This window comes from Periophthalmus magnuspinnatus, chromosome 18 (genome assembly GCF_009829125.3).
Source record: "Periophthalmus magnuspinnatus isolate fPerMag1 chromosome 18, fPerMag1.2.pri, whole genome shotgun sequence".
Lineage (NCBI taxonomy): Eukaryota > Metazoa > Chordata > Actinopteri > Gobiiformes > Gobiidae > Periophthalmus > Periophthalmus magnuspinnatus.
Window position 1 is genome coordinate 20,644,134 of NC_047143.1, and position 19,589 is coordinate 20,663,722.

At 39.2% G+C, this 19,589-nt stretch overlaps 1 protein-coding gene across 3 annotated transcripts in view; it reads left to right on the forward strand.

The window, feature by feature from the left end:
- The window catches only part of LOC117386591 (glucosidase 2 subunit beta-like), a 270,231-nt gene that overhangs the window by 37,308 nt on the left and 213,334 nt on the right, over window positions 1–19,589 (forward strand). For all 3 annotated transcript variants that reach the window (XM_033983996.2, XM_055229025.1, XM_033983998.2), the window contains exon 8: window positions 8,031–8,109. In XM_033983996.2, coding sequence (XP_033839887.1) covers window positions 8,031–8,109 — 79 coding nt within the window. The remainder of the gene's footprint in view (window positions 1–8,030; window positions 8,110–19,589) is intronic.

Below are 19,589 nucleotides of genomic sequence, written 5' to 3' on the forward strand. Positions count from 1 at the left end.
CTCCTACGACATAACTTTCTAGTTCAAACAAGTGAAGTAGTACTTTTATATGCATTCCAGAAATTCCCCAAATCACCCCAAGAGGTCATGTTTAGCAAATATCATTTACAGCTGTGCATAACTATTTGGAGGTGGAATGCTGACTACAAGTTAGAAACACCAAAGCCATACTTTGGTACATTCTCCATAGAGTTAGATATGTTAGAATGTATATGGAAACAAGCAGGTGGAAGCCCTCCTCCAGACTAAGTAAGAGTCAGGTTTGTGGAGTCACTCACAGTCAGGCCACATGTTTTTCAGTGCAGTAAAAATATAAAAAAACATGCTTTTATTTTAGCATTTTAAAAAAGTTTTGTTGTGTAACATGTATGAAAAACCCACAGCGTTCGGCTCCAGCCAAATTAAGCTCATCAATGCTAGCAGTTATAGGGACGATTTTGGAGCTGAGTTCCATATTTGGAACTCCAACCAAAAGTGTCATAGCAACCAAAGAACCAATCTGGAGGGAGGCTGTTCAAGGTAATGCCCCTTCTCATCTGCACCGCTGGTTTAGCAGGGAGCGGGCAGTTGTCCCCGCTGTCAATCAAACCTGTTGCTAACGCTACTGGGAATGACCTCATGGAAAGAAGGCACCTGATTTGTTTGTTATTGATTTTCATGTCTTGATTTACTGACACAGAATAAGACCAGAATGACGAGGCTCACTGCAGCAGTTACAGAAAGAGGGCTGACAATCATTTTTGAATGTAAAGTGAAATGGAGCCAGATTTGATGGAGCCAGAAGCATGCCCATGAGCACTTCCTATTTGGAATGCGCCGGCCAGTGCGCTAGCTATATTCATTTATATATACAGTATATGCTCTGAACTAAAATATTGATTGGGTATAATCATAACAAAGAAGATAACAAGCTTTTAGCAAAAATATGTTTACCACCCAACTAAAGAGTCATAGTTGGTACATATCTTTACTATTCTGAATTGGTGTTATATTTCATTGAATGCTTTCTAGTGCTTCTACTTTCTGATCAGACTTGCACTACTCTGTAAACCAAATGCCCTGTCTGAAACATATGGCTTCTCCGCCACTAAAGCGCTTGTGCAGCAGTTTTGCCGTATGCCCACTTATGCATCCCCACATCTCTATATGTACCATTATTCAGCCTAGACCCCTCCCTAGCTCCATCTCCCCACTCCTCCTCGCCTTAACTGTAAGTCTCTCTATGGGCTGGCATGCTTAAATAAACACATTACTAAGCTGAAATAACTGCAAGTGCTGCTTATTCCTATGCAGGCCATTGTTTCAGCCCATCAGTCAACTGGACCTGGTGAGCTGGCTATGTCTGAAGCCAGACATGTATCGATGACCATTTGAATAAAGCAGGAGGTAGTGGTTTTCTATGCTACATCACCATATTTCCCCCTTGCACACACCTCTCTGTCATGGTTGATTTAAGTAGCATTATGATAAAGTTGCTATACTTGATAGGGCAGCACAATATATTGCAATCAAATCAAAATCACAATTTAACTGCAGTGTACCTGATTTTCTCACAGCCATGACTTTAGAAGCGCTTTTCACAACATCTGAGGCCAGAGTGGAGGTCTGCCATCACAATAATCCTAACAACAAGTACCATGTTAACTTTTATAATTAGAGACAGATAGTATACACCAGGTTTACACTACTTTGACCTCAAGAATTGCACTTCATGCTTGTTTCACTAATCCATTAACCCAAAGTTGTCATCTCTGAACACTAAAAATGCTCATTTTGCATTTTCGTGGATTGTTGCGTCACAGGTAAAGGTCCGGACTTCTCCTGCACAGTAAGTATATCAATCATTACTAGATTTGTTCTGTTGCCAAACTGTGTTCACAACAGATGCATGGCTCTATTAGCATAGCAGTCATGCTGCACTTAGGACTTAATTTATGTCCTCATTGTTCATTCCCGTTGTTGACAGTAGAGGGAGCTCCAACCCCTGAATGCTCATTGGAAACCGAGGTGTTGTTTATCAAGTACGTTTTCCAAATGTAGACATTAATGTGAATTACTAATCCCAAGGTGACCAAAATCATGTCTAAACGAGAATTAAAGCCACATCAATGCATAATATCTATCCTTATTAGAATTCGAAATTAAAATATAGATTTTTTTTTTCACGCAATTGTGAAGCCCTAATACCTGATGCGTACATATTGGCTGGCACTTTGCCCGTTTTGGAAAGGATTAGCTCAGCCCAGCTCCTTCTCTTTGCACCAAAAAGCTTTGTCTGTAATGGCACACAGCAAAACACTATCCGGTTCTTAATCCACTCGATTGGAATTGCTAATTATCTTGAATGCAGATTTGCAGATAATTGTTCTCTCATTTATACTGTGAACTAATCTCATTTTGATGCCCATTTAGACACCAGTAATTGCCTGATGATAGTTTTTAGTGTTTTTTCTTAAAGTTTTTGAATCCGAAACAGAGAGAGAGAGAGAGACATAGTTGAATACAAAAATAATGTGAGGATTTGACATGCTACTCATTATTCCGATAATTGCGTTTACACATAAATATTCAGTCAGAGTTTTCACAGTTGTGTGAAAAAGTGTGAAAAAATTCAATTCATATTTACATTTATTTTTAATTTTTGCCTTCTTCTTGTATGCCTTAGCCAGAAGATCAAATTAAAACAAGGTTTGTGTTAAAGGTGCTGTACCTGATTTGTACTGAGTTAGTTAAATGGTTTGCAGTTTGCAGTTATTCCTCACTTACCTTATGCATTCCGCGCATCCCAATGTGCTTTTACAAAACTTCTAGTTCTAGTTCTAGTCCTGGTCTAGCTCCAGGTTTAGTCCTAGTTTAGTTCCACTTTCGATGTGGTGTTTATTAACTCACCTTTACTTTGGTCATTATGGGATTATATGGACTTTTTCACCATGATTTCAGCCACAGCCTCCCCTTGCTGCACACACACACTCGGAGCAGGCCAGTGTGCCAGCTGGCAGTCATTTGGCAACCCACTGCAGGATTAACTGGTACCAGTATGCTGCCCTATAAATAGAAAGTACCAACTGCTCCAGGAAATGAACCATGATGGAGGCTCCCAAAGGCCCCCGAACAGGTTGTGCTTTTTATCCACCCCCCTCTCTCTCCCTCTCCCACTCTCTCTCTTTCTCTCCATCTTTCTATCTCTGTCTCTCACTGTGGCTGGGTGGTTAGCACTCTTGCCTCACAGCAAGATGGTTCCAGGTTCAACTCCCAGCTTTTCTGTGCAGTTTGCATGTTTCACAATAGGTCACAATAGTCTTGACCAAGTCTGACAGGTTGCCTCAGTTGCTTTGAGTGATGGGTCAAATGCAGAGGACCCATTTTCCTATGGGGACAATATAGTGTAGCTTATCCTGTTGTTCTATGCCACTCTTTTTTGCTTCTCTCTTTATTACTGCCTCACTACTAGAGATGTCAAGATTATTTATTCAAAATAGAAAACCTCTACCAATGTCATCAGCACCAAAATTCTCATTTAAAATGAAGAGACAATTTTCTGGCAGATTAAACACTAATTTAACAAAATAAAAGTGTTATTGTTTATTTGTAATGGTCTAATCATAACTATTGTGTAATTTAGACAGGTTAGGGCCCTTGTTTACATGGTAGTTGCTAAGTAACAGTTATGACATTATCTGTTAGTGTCATATCTGCTGCCCTTGCCCAACCTGCAAGTAAAATTATAAATTTCAAATGCTAAAATTAGGGAAAACAAGGTCAAATCTTAAGTTAAATTTGAAATGTAATCATTTTAACTACATTTTAGTGTTATCTAAGTGTTGGAATCATGGCACACCATCGAGCTTCACAACAAGGACAAGGATATATATATATATATATATATATATATATATATATATATATATATATATATATATATATATATATATATATATATATATATATATATATATATATATATATAATGTAAAGAATCGTGGTATCCCTGACCCCTTGTGAGAAGCTGCTGCATATTAGATGCAGTAAACTCATCACCAGCTTCCTGTGCATTTAAAACATTTATCTGTCACTGCACTTTTCACAAATGGTGATAACACAGTTTGCACTTACATTACTGGTGCAAATCTCTGAGAGTCCTACAGCATTCAAAATGATCAAAGTGACCAGCTTTATTCTGGACAGGAAACTGTGCGCTAACTTTTCTGCAAGATTGTTTAGTCTTTGTGCTCAGAGGATCAAATCTAACTTATTTTACTCTAAAATATTCTAACAAAATTCTTGACCTTAATTTTTCATTGCCTGATTTCATTATGGGGTAGATTAATTGCGCCACTTTCTGAGGTTATTGTGAAAAAATAATTCCAATTTTGTGAACAGAGACAGAGAAGATGCTGAACTTTGTGCCAGTTTTAGTTTTAAGTGGATAGACCAAGTAATTACCGAGTAATCCAACCAAATGTATGTCTCCAGACTCTTCCAGGAATGCTGTGTTTAGAATATACAGTGCAGCTTGATACTGACAATAAGATTCTATTCCATTTATTTTAATAGCAAAACCAGAATAAAAACTAACCCTAAAGGTACACACTGAACTTGACTTGTGCATATTGCACGAGTCACTTCCACGTTAACCCTGTGTGCCACGTTGACGCATGACCAAAGCACTGCGTAGTGGGTCACGTGGACGGCTAAAAGCGTTTCCCACATTTCTGGTGAATCAAGCAGCGCAAAGGAGGTAAAAGGATGTTGAAGAACAACAGGAGTGAACCATGGGACAGCATTCAGCGCGATGGAAGCACAGAGCGACCAGTGTGAACAGTGAAGGCAGTGTTCAACTGTTTAGATGCAGTCTAATTATGGGCCTAATTGGATCCATGTCAATCATGTAGCCCAATGTTAAATGGATAATTCTGCACCAGCTGAGCTACTACATGTCAAATAAAAAATACCAAGTGAAAATCTCCTTCATTATATCCACGTTTGTCAATGGAACTTTGAGTGGTAACATGTCAATGTGCAATGATTGAAAATGTCTCCATCTGAAAGCCTGTCTGTGTGGCCTTTGGTCACAACAGTCTTTTTATTTGCCTACATTTTTAATTCAACTTGTTTTTAGAAAGCTCAGGCCTACAATCTATGTTTGTGTATTTTGTAAGATCTTTTAAATAAACCGTAGGCTATAGCTTATGCACATCTTTCCCAGAGAAAACATTAACGAGCAGCGTATAGCCTATATTTCTACAGAATCATTTAAGGTCTTCAAATGTCAAATCTCCAGTAGCTACAAAGATGAAATGAGGATTGAAATTAGTAAGTGTAACCCAGATATGTTTCTGCCTTTGGTCCATCTCTGCATCACTTTTTCCCCCATGGCTCTGTTCTCAACTATTACGAGATATCGTGCACGTATTGCAACTCTTAGTGCATCTAGCTCTTTTAAACATGGCCGTGTGCTGCTGTTCAGTCATGTGTTGTGTCGTTCCCAGATGTTACTGAGCTGCTGCAGATGTATCTTGCCTTTGTAACGAAGTACTGTCACTAGCCTGTGTGACTTAAGTGGAACTGGCCAGGTTCCAGACACTGGATGCTCCAGAAACTAGATGACAAGTTAAGGCCTCGAGCCTGAACTGAACCCAAAGAGTGCAAGCATCTGCCGGTGCACTCCCCCACACACACACTCACGCACACACTCACGCACATGCTCACACACACCTTTGTCCCTGCTGTGGACACTGGACACTTAAAGAACTTTGTTGGAATTTGCATACACTGCCCTCTCTCTGGGACTCTCGTGCCTTTTGCATGATTCCTGTGGATTATATGAACTGGTTGCGGTTTATGCACTTGGTCTTGCGAATAACTTTCTAACTGTATTGAACTCTCATACAGTAATGACTGAACTCAACTCAATCAAAGGTAAGGAGGGATTGAATAGTGCTTGGGAGAGATCGCAAGATTACTCAAACATGAATGACAACTAAAGGACAACTAAATTCTCCCGCAGGTAGGGCTGTTGCGGGAACCACAATATAACATTATCACAGTATGAGCCCTTGTGCTCAAGTGACCGTGGTAACCACGTTTTGCATTGAAATGACACTCCACGCACATGCCCAGCATAATTTTTCTATTCAGCTATGACCCAATTCATTTTTATGTCACTCTGAGATGCAGAGACGCTGGGAATATGTATCGGAGGACATAGTGGTAAGAGGAAATTGTACCTCTGACCCTTTAAGAAAAGCTGTGTCGATGCTAAAGCTAAACGCTAGTGCGTTCCTTCAGTCAGGGGGCTCAAGTCTGGAGCAGACGGGGGTTTATCGTGGGTGTACGGGCTTTACGCATTACTTGCTGGAGGAGCGGCAGACTTGAATGCAAATCCACTCATCGGGCAGCACTAAAAGTTTGGCTCAGCCCTCGATAACCTTCACTCTGCCCGTGGAGCTGACAAGTGTCCAGAAGTGCTCCCTCCCACATGAGTTTAGTGCAGGACAGCGTTATAACATAACACAATAGTATATCTTCGTAACTTGTCTCTAAAACCACGCTTAGTGAACAGGAATGGCCTTTTCTGGCGTGTGCATGCTGTTGTTTTATACATCTATTTTTCACATACAACCCCAATTTCCATGTATTATTATGCCTGTGTGCTATACTGCCTACACCGCACACCACGGTGCTGAGGGATGTAAAGTTACCACAAAGGAAATTGTTTAACCACAACAGCCCTACCTTCAGGCATGTTTTTAATGAGTAAACGTTATAACATGGTAGAAAGCTCGAAAAAGTCAATTTTGCATAATACCCCTTCTTTAAACTGTGATGTTTCTCAATGACCTTAAAATTTGATAATGTAACATACTTGCTACAACTGCAATCATGGTTCTCACTTTCTGTAATAGATATTTGTCCTCCCAGTACAAGCACACAAGTATTGTCTTGCTGCAGCACTTTCTCCAAACATTGATCGTCAGAAGCGAAACTAGCGCTTTGCTTTGTATGTTTGCCTGCACTTCCTCTTGCGATGGACTCTGGGGATTGATCCAGGCGACGCAGTCATTATGTGAGCTCAGTGCTGTTGGTTTAGGTGGGAGCTAGTGGAGGAAAAAAAGACAAGGCAGAGAAGAATTGAGCAAGAGGAGATCTAAGTAGTGTTTGGTAAGAGCCAGTGCTTGTCTATATCGTGCAGATGGTCATTGTGTTAAAGTGCACACAGGTTGTCATGTTGTTCTAATTATTACTTGGTCTGATGATAGTGCTTGTGGTAAATATTTATCATAGTTTTACATAAGTCAGATTACAGTGGGTGTGTGTTCTTCAGTTGAGAAGAAAACTGAAGAATACAGGGAGTAGCTGTGAGTTCTGAAGCGGAATACCTCTGCTTATGTCATCAACATGGAAAATTCAATCCAAATCATCCAAATTCATCAGTTTTTCTCATAGATTAAACAAAATAAAGGTGTTGTAATTATTTGTATAAGTCTGATCGAAACTATTGTTCAATTGCAATTTAGTTTTGGCCTTAACAGTTAATATCCTCTTCCCGTGTCCAACCAGGAAGTAAATAAAAAATAGAAATAACCTAAATAACTTAAATATAATGATTTTAATATTTTAGCAAAATGAGTAGGACGCATTTTAAAAGGAAAAGTTTCTAAATTAGTTAACTGCTACACATTTGTTAACATTAAAGTTCATCTGTCTCTACTTTGCAATGATTTGCTTTGTAATTCTGAATAGGTTTTCCCCTGTGATCCCGCGTAGCTCAATAATGTTGTTAACACTAGAAAAAGCCCATTTTATATTCGACCTTTTACTCTTGAAATATCGTATCGTGTGTTTTGTTAAAATGGTATAATTGACTTTTAATCAGTACAATTTAACATAAAAATATTCTCTCTTCAAAATCTGAACTCTGCCTCAAACCACATGCTTTCACTGACACAGGATTGGTTGTACATTCGATTAGGAATGACTGAATTTTGATATTGACTAAGATTCAAGTAAGTAATCTTTTTCTTTTACAGCCTATCTGTTGAAGAAATCCAGTCCAAAGTGACATTCATTCAGGATGAGCAGAGAGTTCTCACAGAGGACGAAGCTGTGGTGAGTGTCTTTTGAACAAGCTCCAAATAACCAAGCTATTCACAATTTTCCATTAAATTTTATCGGGCTTATTCATATTGCCATGCTTTTATTGTAATTTTAGCTCTTAAAATGCATGCCAACAGTAAATGTATGCTATTACTCTGCCATTACATTAACATAATTGATAAAATAGACCAACTGTGATTAATGCAGTGGAATAAATGCATTCTTATTTCCATTCCAAATATTTATACAACACATTGGTAAACATTGTATTCTGACAGTGAACCGTTTCCCCCGTGCAGTTTGCCTTCCTCCCCAAACACTAAACCACTCTCAGATGTTACGGCGCTATTGTTTTTATGTGTTGCACATTTTCACCAACTGTTCAACAAGGTCCTTGCTACATTCATTTAAATTCTGCACAGGAAGAACACTTTTCCTCCCCTCCAGCTACAATGTGTGAAAGTGCTGCTGTCTTTTCGGCTCTAAAGTCTGTGCGTACCAGGCTAGCACATATCAAAATCTGTGGCGGTAAACAAAATGGCTAATGCTCCATTTTGTCCTGGTGTTTGTCATACTATAAATGGTCATTCGTATGCACTTGCACTCTTCAAAACTGACTGCTGATTTCTCCCAGTTCAGCGTCTGCCTGTCACACTGTCACTGTTAGAGTAAAACCTGTTGGACTATATGTGGTTAGCTTATAGCACACTCCAGATGACTATGATGGCACTGCTACAACTACTGAGGCTAACTAAAGAATATGTCTCTGAGGTGAACCCAAGCAAAAGTTCTACACCAGATGCAAATGCCAATATCTTCAGTTGACAAGGCTTCAGACTGGCAGAAAAATAACACAAAGAAATACATTCTTGAGGTTAAGATTAACTGAAAAGAGAAATAAAAATATATACTTTTTTATAGTTTGTCAGTATCAATAGATGGACTTTTTGTATCGTCCACCCAATCCGGAGTGGCTAGCACTTATGCGAGAACGTTCAACTCTTCCTCTCTGACATTTGGAATCTTATTTTCTGGGGACCCTGTAGTACGTGCCAGCCAGGAGTCAAACCCAGGACCTTCTTGCTCTGTGGTGGAAACGCTCACTGCTGCACCACCATGCCGCTCTATGCAGAGTTTGCATGTTTCTCCTCATGTCTCAGTGGATTTCCTCTGTCACTCGGGTTTCTCCCACCAACCCAAAACGTGCACAACAGGTAAAATCCTCTAGCTAAGGTAGTCCTGACCTAACCTGGCTCACAGCAGATTGATATGTTGCAGTTTGAATTGAGTTCTACAAATTATCAACCTGGGATGGCTCACGCAGAAAGTGATCGACAGCATATTTGAATCTGATTGGTCGAAGCGTCACTACAGTGGAACAAGGCGAAAAATCAAACTTTTGTTGCATCCAGTTGAGAGAAAAGCACAGTCGTCTTCCCTGTCCATAAATGCACAAAGCACTTTCATTCTGCATGTTTTTCACAAATAAAATATTCTGTATTGATGCTAAAATAGGCCGAAGTACGTCCGTCAGTTTTGATTTGCTTTGTCTTTGACTTCCACACAAACCTCAATGTTGCTCTGTGATTGGTCCACTTACTCAGTTAACCTTGTGGTGGGAGCACGCCAAGATAGATTCTCGTGAGTTTGCTGTGCAAGGTTAGTCCTGACCAAACCTAGCTCAAGATCTGGAGATAGGTCCTCGAGCGAGTCACTGAAGAATGGGTCAAATGCAGCAAAGTAATTTTCCTCACTCAAGGGACTGCTAAAGGATAATTTATCTTTGATTAAAAAAAAAAAAGTCAGTAGTTTTGTAACAGAAAATAGATTTCATTAAATAGTGTTAAAAAGTAGTTACTCCCCACCTGTTTTTCCTTGAAACAAACTCAGTAAATCAGCCAGGCTCAGTAATAGAGATGTGTGTTAGCTAACAGGGAGGTGCCGCTAATGAATTCTGCTGCATATGAGGAGGATGAATGGATATGAATATGCATGAATGTGTACTTTAACAACAGCCACAACAAACTGCGATCAAGCTGGGGAAATTAAACGCGCCACCATTGACAGCAGTTAACAGGCAATTTACATTAGAAGTGACAAGCGGGTCCCGTGTTAGCGCCTCAATCAGGGTCCAAGGGCAGAAGCAGTCGTAGTAAAGCAGCAGTTCATTTGCTGTGGTATAGGAGGGATTACTATGTAGGATTTAGTTCAGCCTGGCAACTCATTATTACTGCCTTTTTTCCCTGTTGATAAGTGTCATTAGCATTTCTCTCGCTGTAACCTCTTAAATGTGTGTGGGTCCACGCAGATTGCCAAGAAAGTAATCAGTCGTAGGCAGCTAGTTAGAGTTCCCATAAACTGGATAGGGTTTGTTGTGCGATGGCTGTTTGAATTAGTATTCAAGGCAAGCAGGCAGGAGAAATAGCACTGCCGCTAATGAAAGTAATAGACTTTACACCTTAGCTCTAAAAAATTGTTAATTACCTAAGTTAAGATACCTAAGCTCTGGTGAAGTTTGACATGTTTTTTAGAATGATGAGAAATTAGGACCATTGCCTTAGCCAAAAATAATTGCAAAACAAAATAGTACGTCTTTGGAATGTGAAAAAGCCCTCAAAAGGTTCCATGTAAACATGAATAGAATCACATCAGGCAAAATCTTAAATGAAATTAGATTAATTAACCTTACTGTGCTATAAAAGTGTTCACAAATAGTTTTAATTTGTTTTTGAAGTCTATAAAGTTCAAAGAAGTTATAAGTCCCCAAAAGCTAACACTCTTATTTAATTACAAACAATTAATTGGTCTCCAAGTCTTTTTTCAAGCTACATAAAGTAAAAACTTACAACATGGACTTGATTTTCAAACTTGTATTATCATGGATGGGTGAGGGGTAATAGATATTAGGATATTGCTTTCAAAGGTTGTATGTATGTTTCCTTGCAAGTTGTACGGAAATTGTGTCCTTATATTAAAACATAAATTGCAAATCTAACTGCAATATAATCAACAATACAATTACACTTTGATTCTTATTTCCAAAACCACACAACTCTAGTATACTGCAAAAATACATTTGAAAAGGTTATTGCTATTTCATAGACTGTATATACAAATGGGCAAAACTAACATGTCAACTGTCGCGTCCCAAATAGGAAGTCCTCATGGGCACAGTTCTGGCTCCACTGACTCTGGCTTCAATTCACTTTACATTGAATAAACTGTCATGCCTCACTCCGTAACTGCTCCAGTGAGCCTTGTCATTTTTGTCTTAACCTACATAATCTTGATGTTTTTATTTCGCTTTTGGGTCCATAAATCCAGATATAAACATTAATAACAGACAAATCAGGCCCCTTCTTCACTGAGGTCGCTCCTGCTAGCTTTAGCAGCAGGTTTGATTGACAGCATTGCTAAGCGCCCGCTGAATGCTACAATTGTTGTTTTGAGGATGTACAAAATTTGAATATTAAGTATATCATCTATAATTAAAACTATTAAAAATTACCTCAGAAAAGGACAGAAAAGTGTAGTGTAATCTTCCAAGCAAGTCTATAAAGTGATATTTCTGCCCTTTTGTGGTTCATTTTTATGGTCGATTCACATTTTGTGTTAGAATTGAACTTCTACTGAGACATTTACAATTTGAAATATTTGACTTTCTCAATATCACCCACCCAAAATACTAGTTCTAACTGAGCAGTAGATGACGGTTCTCTGCACGGTTCTCTTGCTATATATTTAGCATGTGGTCAAATAAAACACAGCTGGCGTCAGTGGTTATAATGTATTGGCTGATAGCTGATGTCTAGTTTTGCCTGAGAATCTAATAATAAAAAACATAATTTCTTCTTGGGGGAATATTACTGCGCAGCTATGCCGGTTAGCTCCAATATCATTCGGCCCAGGGGACAGTGTTCTTCATGCTTTTCTGTTTTATGGGGTGTGGGGGTGAACCGAAAAGAAATTACGTCCTCATCAGCTCTGTGTTGTAACTTCTATAGACCTTGATTACTTCTGCACTGTCACCAAGCGAGATAGGATCATATATTACTTTATCGCTGCCTGATTCAATTTGTGTCATTTTCACTCCTTTTTATTAGTTGCCCATCGCTTTTTTCCCCTCTTCTTTTTTCTTTTAAGAAGCTTTGGCGTCCACCGAAAATTCAGTTTCCACTCCAGCGGCCCAGATAATTCGCGAACAGGAGGATTTTCAGGAGAACAATTTGATGATCAAAGAAAGCACTCTACTTCAGGGAAAAGGGATATTCTGAAGTGGCGCTGCCTCTCTGTGCTATTATTATGTTATAGTCCTCCATTGCTGCTCAAAGTACTGTTAATGTCGTCTCAAGTTCAGGCTCATTTTAGCGGTAATCATAGGTGTTCAAGATGAATGCCTCAAAAAATAGCAGTGTAAGTTGGAAAGTTTGTACTAAATAATCTCATATAGCAACTAGTGTTGGCACAGTACAAAAATGTCTAATTTGATTTTGATACTAAGCAAAAGGCTTGATATTCAACAAGTTTGGTACCACAATGAAAAGTTAATGAAAATACGATTAATAAATACAAAATATGTATGTGTATGTGTAGGGCAACAATTGGTAGAATATTTGTCCACTGATCCGAAGGTTGGCAGTTTCGAATCCCACTCTCGTCATGCACCAGTGTCTGCGTACACTAGTATATGAATGTGTGTGTATGGGTGAGTGGTTCCTTGATGTAAAGTGCTTTGAGTGCCTTGAAGGTGGAAAAGCTATATAAAAATAGGACCATTCACCATTTGTGTATATGTTTATATTATATTGATTTTAAATTTCATAAACAAATGACCTAACTGTGTCCCCAGATACAAGTTCAAATCAGTAGTTTTAACTGATAACCACTGTAATGCTGCTAAGAAACATTGGGAATGATGGCCAAGCTGCTTATGTTATAATTTGGTGTTTTGGTTCTCAAGACGATTATTCAGCCAGAAAGCAGAATGTTCGAAAAGGACTCTCTCTGATCTGAATCCTCATTACCTAAACCCCAACACTTACAGCCACCTGCCTGTCCATATATACTGAAAAGGAAAAAAACATCCTATATTCAGATTAACAACAACAACAACAACAACAACAAACTTTATTTATAAAGCGCTTTTTATACAAGAAAAATGTAACACAAAGTGCTTTACAGTGCATTAAAATCAGTCCCACCCACCAAACCCACCCAACCACCCCACAGCCAAACAACCCAACCCCAACACATCAATAAACACAACCAGAGAACCCCCCCACCCCAACGCACACTCCCACCCCCCACCCCAACACATGTTAAAATACCTTTGGTTTCATTAAAATATGTTTAAGTGGAACAGGCTGGATAAAGATGAACCAGATGAGAGAGCGCCACCAGAGGAACCATCTGCACCAGGAGCAGGGTCACCCACAGCCACAGGACACCAGAGAAGAGATGAGGTCAAGACCAAACCTCCAGGGCCCACGAGCCAGGGCCCAGGAGCCACAGCCAACCACAGCTCCTGGTGCAGAGGGCTCCTCAGAGGAAACACTGGCAAATCTAAAATTATTAAAAATAATAAAATAAGTCAAAGCTAAACAAGTAAATAAAACATAAGTAAAACATGGATATCAACATAAACACACTAGCCAGCCTAAATAAGCCTAAATAAATAGAGAAGTTAACTAAAGTGATAAATACTAATCAAAAGCTATGCTAAAAAGATGGGTCTTGAGCCTGCTTTTAAAAACCTGAATGTTCTCTGCGGCCCTGAGGTCCTCCGGCAGGCTGTTCCATAGACGGGGGCCATAAAACTGGAAAGAGGCCTCTCCATGAGTGTGTGTCCTGACTTTGGGGATGACTAGGAGCCTGCTGCTGGAGGAGCGCAGGGGCCGCGAGGGTTCATAGGATAAAAGCAGAGCCCAAGACCATTAAGACATTTAAAAACCAGTAAAATAACTTTAAAATCGATCCTGAAACACACAGGGAGCCAATGCAGGGATTCTAAAACCGGTGTAATGTGGTCCCACCCCCTGGTCTTGGTCAGAACACGTGCTGCTGAATTTTGTAATAATTGTAGACCTGAAATAGCCTTTAGAATAGATTAAGACACTAGCTACCCTGGTTCAGTTCAGTGATTGCTTGGTGTTGCAGTCAGTACCCTACCTTTCATTCTACTTTACCATGTGGTATTATTCTCATTCTGCTAAAGATCAGGACCATTCTAAAACCAGGAGCTAGCAAAGTTTCCATTTTGTCCTATTTCTGTGTTTTATTTGGAGTAATTTGTCCCTGTTCCAATGTATATCCAGTTCCAAGGCTAGTTTTACCATGAATTAGTATCTCCAGATAAATAAACACAAATAGCCACACACATATTTTGGTATGCTACTTGCAGCATGGAGGATGGTCTTTTGGATTTAACCATGGAACAATACAGAGGCAGCCATGTGTGACGAAATTGGACAGTATAGGGCTATGGCAAAAGAAACCCGAGCTGGGAAATTGGCCTCTCTTCTTGCAATAGGCATTTTGGTGCAGAGGTGAATTTCACTTATCCATCCACTCTCCACTCGCCTGCCTCTAAAGCCCCCTGACTCATCCCTGCAGAAAGGCAACACAACAGAATCTCTTCTTGTGAACCGAGGAGATAAAAAAGCTGTTTTTATATCAAATCATACGAAAGATATGGCAGTTCTCAAAAAACAAAAGATTTTGTCCGTGGCATTGTGCAGTGAGGTATACTTGGATGTGGTGTGTTAGAGCATTTACCATTTACCTAAACCTGTTCTTGTTTCTTGTTTAGGCATTATATCTACTATTGCAACATCTTAATTGGACTTTTGGTTGCCTGACAAAGCCAGAATGATCTCTCTCTGCAGTTTTATACAGAGGATCAGCCTGGTCTCCATGCCCTCTGCTGCGTCTTGAGCCATGAGCCATGATCGTGCAATCAGATATGTTTTTTTTCAGGTACACACTGTTTGTGTTTTGCTCATTGATTCTGCTAAATCCACAATGCTTTTCAGTCCCCTGTGATATATTTATTTTTTCCTCCTAAGCATCCATATTTGTTTTCATACAGACAAACCATGTACATGTATTTCCCTGATTGGCTAATCCACCTGTTAATCACATCCATCTCAAAATGGGGAGATTCAATGGTGACCAGACTCACATCTTCGTAAAGTATTGAGTAAGTGTGTATTCTGGATCCCAAACAAGGGATTTGACACAATTTCTATCAGAAGGGGTAACAAAAAATACTGCTTTACCCCTGAACATTGTGTGAAAGATGAAAGCATATACAGATATTTGTTTTCTTTCAAAAAATATTTTGTAATTCTCTCAGTAGATTTGGTCTATCCCCAGAGTTGATTGTAAAATGCACAGTATTCTGTTGGCTGTCCTAAATCCACCTGTCTCTGTACTTACTTAACCATGTAACATTTCAGCTTGTCTCCATGGAGATTAAATTGCTTAGTGTAGAATGCTCCACAGTATCTATCTCCACTGAGACTAAGTCAGATTTTTGGACGGGCATGCCTACACAAAGTAAAAAGGCATGTTTAGATATTTTTGAGCTGTAAAATGCAAAAAATAGATCAGTTTAAAGCCATATTGTGGAAAATTCAAGGGAAGCAGGTGGCACAGTGTCCACCAGAAAGTCACATATCACACTGTTATATAGTCTAAGGCCAACCTAAAGTAGCACTTGGAAAACCTGTCTACATGTCTATTGGATTTATCAATGTAGTCTTCTTACCAGGGCGTGCACGGAAACACCACAGTCTTGTCGTTAACGAGTTTTCAATCAGGTGAAAATGAGAAGTGAAAGAAAAACAAAAATAGCGGTGTTTTCTCAAAGGAAGCCTGCCTTGTTCTTGTCAAAAATATCCAGAGAAGACAGCATGTCTATTAGCAGTGTTAGCGTTATTAGCAGCTGGTGTTTCTGCTTTTAGAGCAACTTGTGCCTCTTGATTTGTCGAGTGAAAACATTACATTTCCTCTGTACTCTGCAGTAAACATAGTAGTGATAGTTGTGGTATACTGACTAGAATACAGTGTGGAGTTTGCATGTTCTTGCTGTGTCTGTGGAGGATTTTGGTTAGTAGAAGGAAGGGTTTTTGACACAATTTGTCATTTAAAATCAGTTACCCCTCAAAATTGTAGTAGAGAGTATTGGCGTATTTATGTAACTTAGTCTTGAGAACATGAATGTGACCAGTTTATGGCCAATCCCTTGAAAGCGGTGGCATTGCATTCTGTTGGCTTTTTAGCGGTCACTCCTATCTATCTCCAAGACGACAAGCAAATAAAACCATCAGGCATCAAGTTACTGACATGAAAAATCCAGTATGGAGTTTGCATGTTCTCCCTGTGTCTGTGTAGGATTGTGCTTTTACAACTCTGTTTTCCAATGTCACTAAAACATGTGGTAAATTCGCTCATAGTGGCTACACACAGTTATTACTCTCTATTTAATCTGTTATTTCATTGAATTCTTGAATGTACATGTCATGGTATTTATTCCAGCATTTTTTTGCTTTTTTCCCACGAGAAATTCAATAGATACCGTATGTAATATATGATTTAGATTACATCTGTTGACTCTGAAGAAATGGCAGTTTCCATTTGATGAAACGACAATAAACATGAAATTGCGATTTGATCTTTGATGATATGCTATTTTGGTCATGCTGTGATGTTGAGAGGCAGAGGATTAGCGCAAATGAATCTGGATTAAATCATGATCTAGGCTATACGGAATTTGTAATATAGATATGATTTATTCCCCACCCATACTATATGTCCCATACCAGACTGCTTTTCAATAGAAATTAGCTAGATGTTAAAAGCTATTGTTGGCTGAAAGATTGAGAAACCCCCGGATTGCTAGCATGAATGCGAGTCTATCTTATGTTTAATATAGTTAGCTGCTCCACAGTGATTATTCTACATCAGCAAGACAGGCAGACATTAGAAACAAGACATAAATGAAGCCAGCCAGTAGCTATCTCTTTTATTCGAATATAAATCATTGGAGCATGGTTCAAGACAGTGTTGCCCAGTCAGGGGTACAGGGGCACTTTCCAGAGGGTAATTATCTAGTATTTAAATTTAAAATCTTCTTTGTAGTAACTTTTATATCTTGCACTATAACTTTTCTGGTGGGGGTCGGTGTTCATGATGATATGGCTTTGTCTGGAATGTTCTGCATGGCTTTAAACTTATAAAGCTTGCATTTATTAAATTAAAAACGTTGACGCACATGCATTCTCACTGTAAGCTAGATAAGTTGAATACCATACTGTGGAGCATTCCAGACAAAGCAGTAACGTCTCTGCATTGATGGGCGTCGATGTCATATCAGAGTATTGGAAATAATTGACAACAGATTGAAAAATACCTGAACTTGGATGTGTCTGGGGTGAGGGAAGGCTGGGAGTTCCTGCTTAGACTGCTGCCCCCGTAACCTGGCCTCGGATAAGTGGAAGAAACTGGATGGATGGATGAAAAATACCTATCCTGGAGTTAAGGGGTATACTTGAGATGAAAGGAAATAAATAAAATAAAGAATTGGGAACCACCAGTCCAAGAAACATACCTTATTCTAACAGTGGTTTAGTCTTAATTGGTCAGTGGTGTCTTAGTCAACCAAGATTTGTATTAGTTTTATTTTCATGGGACAACAGCAAGGATTGTGTGAATCATGAGTTGAATCTGCATTTTTTCATAACAATACAGTTTCTCAGTACATTTCTGCATAAATAATTATCTTTGCATGAACTTCTGTCTACATTTAGTCCTATCAGTGCAGTTCTGGTCAGATACACGGTCACATTATAGGAGAAAACAACACTGTATGCAATGTATTTCATAAGCAACTACTTGATACTACTTGAATATCTCACCTGCGTGTTGAACATTGATACGGAAACATTTAATACAGGATCTCACGACTGTATACGTCTAAGGACTAGCCACACCAGAACTGAGATGGGGAAAAAAGCTTTTGTCTATTTTGCTTCACAGAAATTAAATATATTTCAAGGACATGCAAAATTGAATACTTTGGTGCCACAAATGCACTTTAATAATCTGATGACAAACATTTATACTGTTTTAAGTTGATTAATAGACTTTTTTTTGTTTTTGTTTTGTATTTTTATGTATTTGAACAGGGCGATCATGAAAAACTGAGCCTGAGTCTGAGCTCTGTCATTGGGCTCTCCCTAAAAACAAAATGGAAAAAATGAAAAATAGAGGTATGAAATAGTTTCACGAGTTTTTTGCCACTCCCTCTTTTAGTTGACCGAGAGTTTCTTCAGCCGGCTCCAGCTCTGCGTCTCATTATAAAGACTTGTGAGACATTGCTCCCTAAAACGTAGCTTTGGTTTATCATTTGGAGTGGGAAAAATCTTGCCTCTGCTCCGTGGCTTTCTCTTCAGACCAAATTACACGCTGCAAATCAATCTTTCACCGCGCCGCAGACGACTATGCACAACTAATTTTAGAATTTCAATGTATTATGCGGCGGAGGACAAAACAGTCAAACCTTTATTGGTCCATTAAGTGTCTCCTCTAGAGCCTTTTAGGTTGAGCTCACTGGCCACAGAATGAGATGTACTTGAGATAAATGGACACGCTTTTCTCTAGTGGGGGCTACAAACGCAAGAATTAAATGTGGTATTTGAGATGATGGAAGACTGTGACCTAAACTGCGCGATGAATGAAAAATAAAAGGTGTTATATTTGTCAGTGGAATACTTAAGATTTTTAAGAGTGTTTTATGTCAGATGTGTGTGTTAGCGCTTCGAACTCCATTTGGAACTCCAAGGAATAGACTCGATACTCAATACCGAATCCGATTCCACAATGTACTGTACAAATTTTTTCATGTACCCGTAACCTTTACATCTCTGTTTAACTTTCGATCTTTGTGCTTCCCATATTTAGCCAGTGCGACATTCAGTGATCCACAGACGCAGTTTTCCCCCCTCTCCCTGCGCCATCGTCACCCGCCGAGGTCACCCACTCAGCCCGGCTCTTCTCACCATCTGCTGGTGCTGGCTGACATTTGGCCTTCCAATCTCTCCTCACTGGGACCCACACATTTGCATTCTGTTTTTGCATTCCAAGTCAAGAGGCTAAACTCACTCGAGACATTTTTTTCAACCCCAATTCCGAGATAGAAGATTTCAAAAACTTCTCGCTATGATTAGGGTTGCGATGATTAAATGCGCTGTACCTGATTATCTTAAAAATGTGAAATAATGCTTTGTGCTGGTCCAAAGTTATTCTTTACTTACCTGATGCGTTCTGAATATCCCAATTAATCACCGCCATAAGTTTAAAAGCGCGTTGACGTCGCACTAAAGCTAACAACAACTAAATTCTAAAACACTTTATAATTCGATGCACGCACTACACAGCGGACTTATTTCAACCTCAAGAGCTACTTATACAATACATCTGTACTGGAGCAA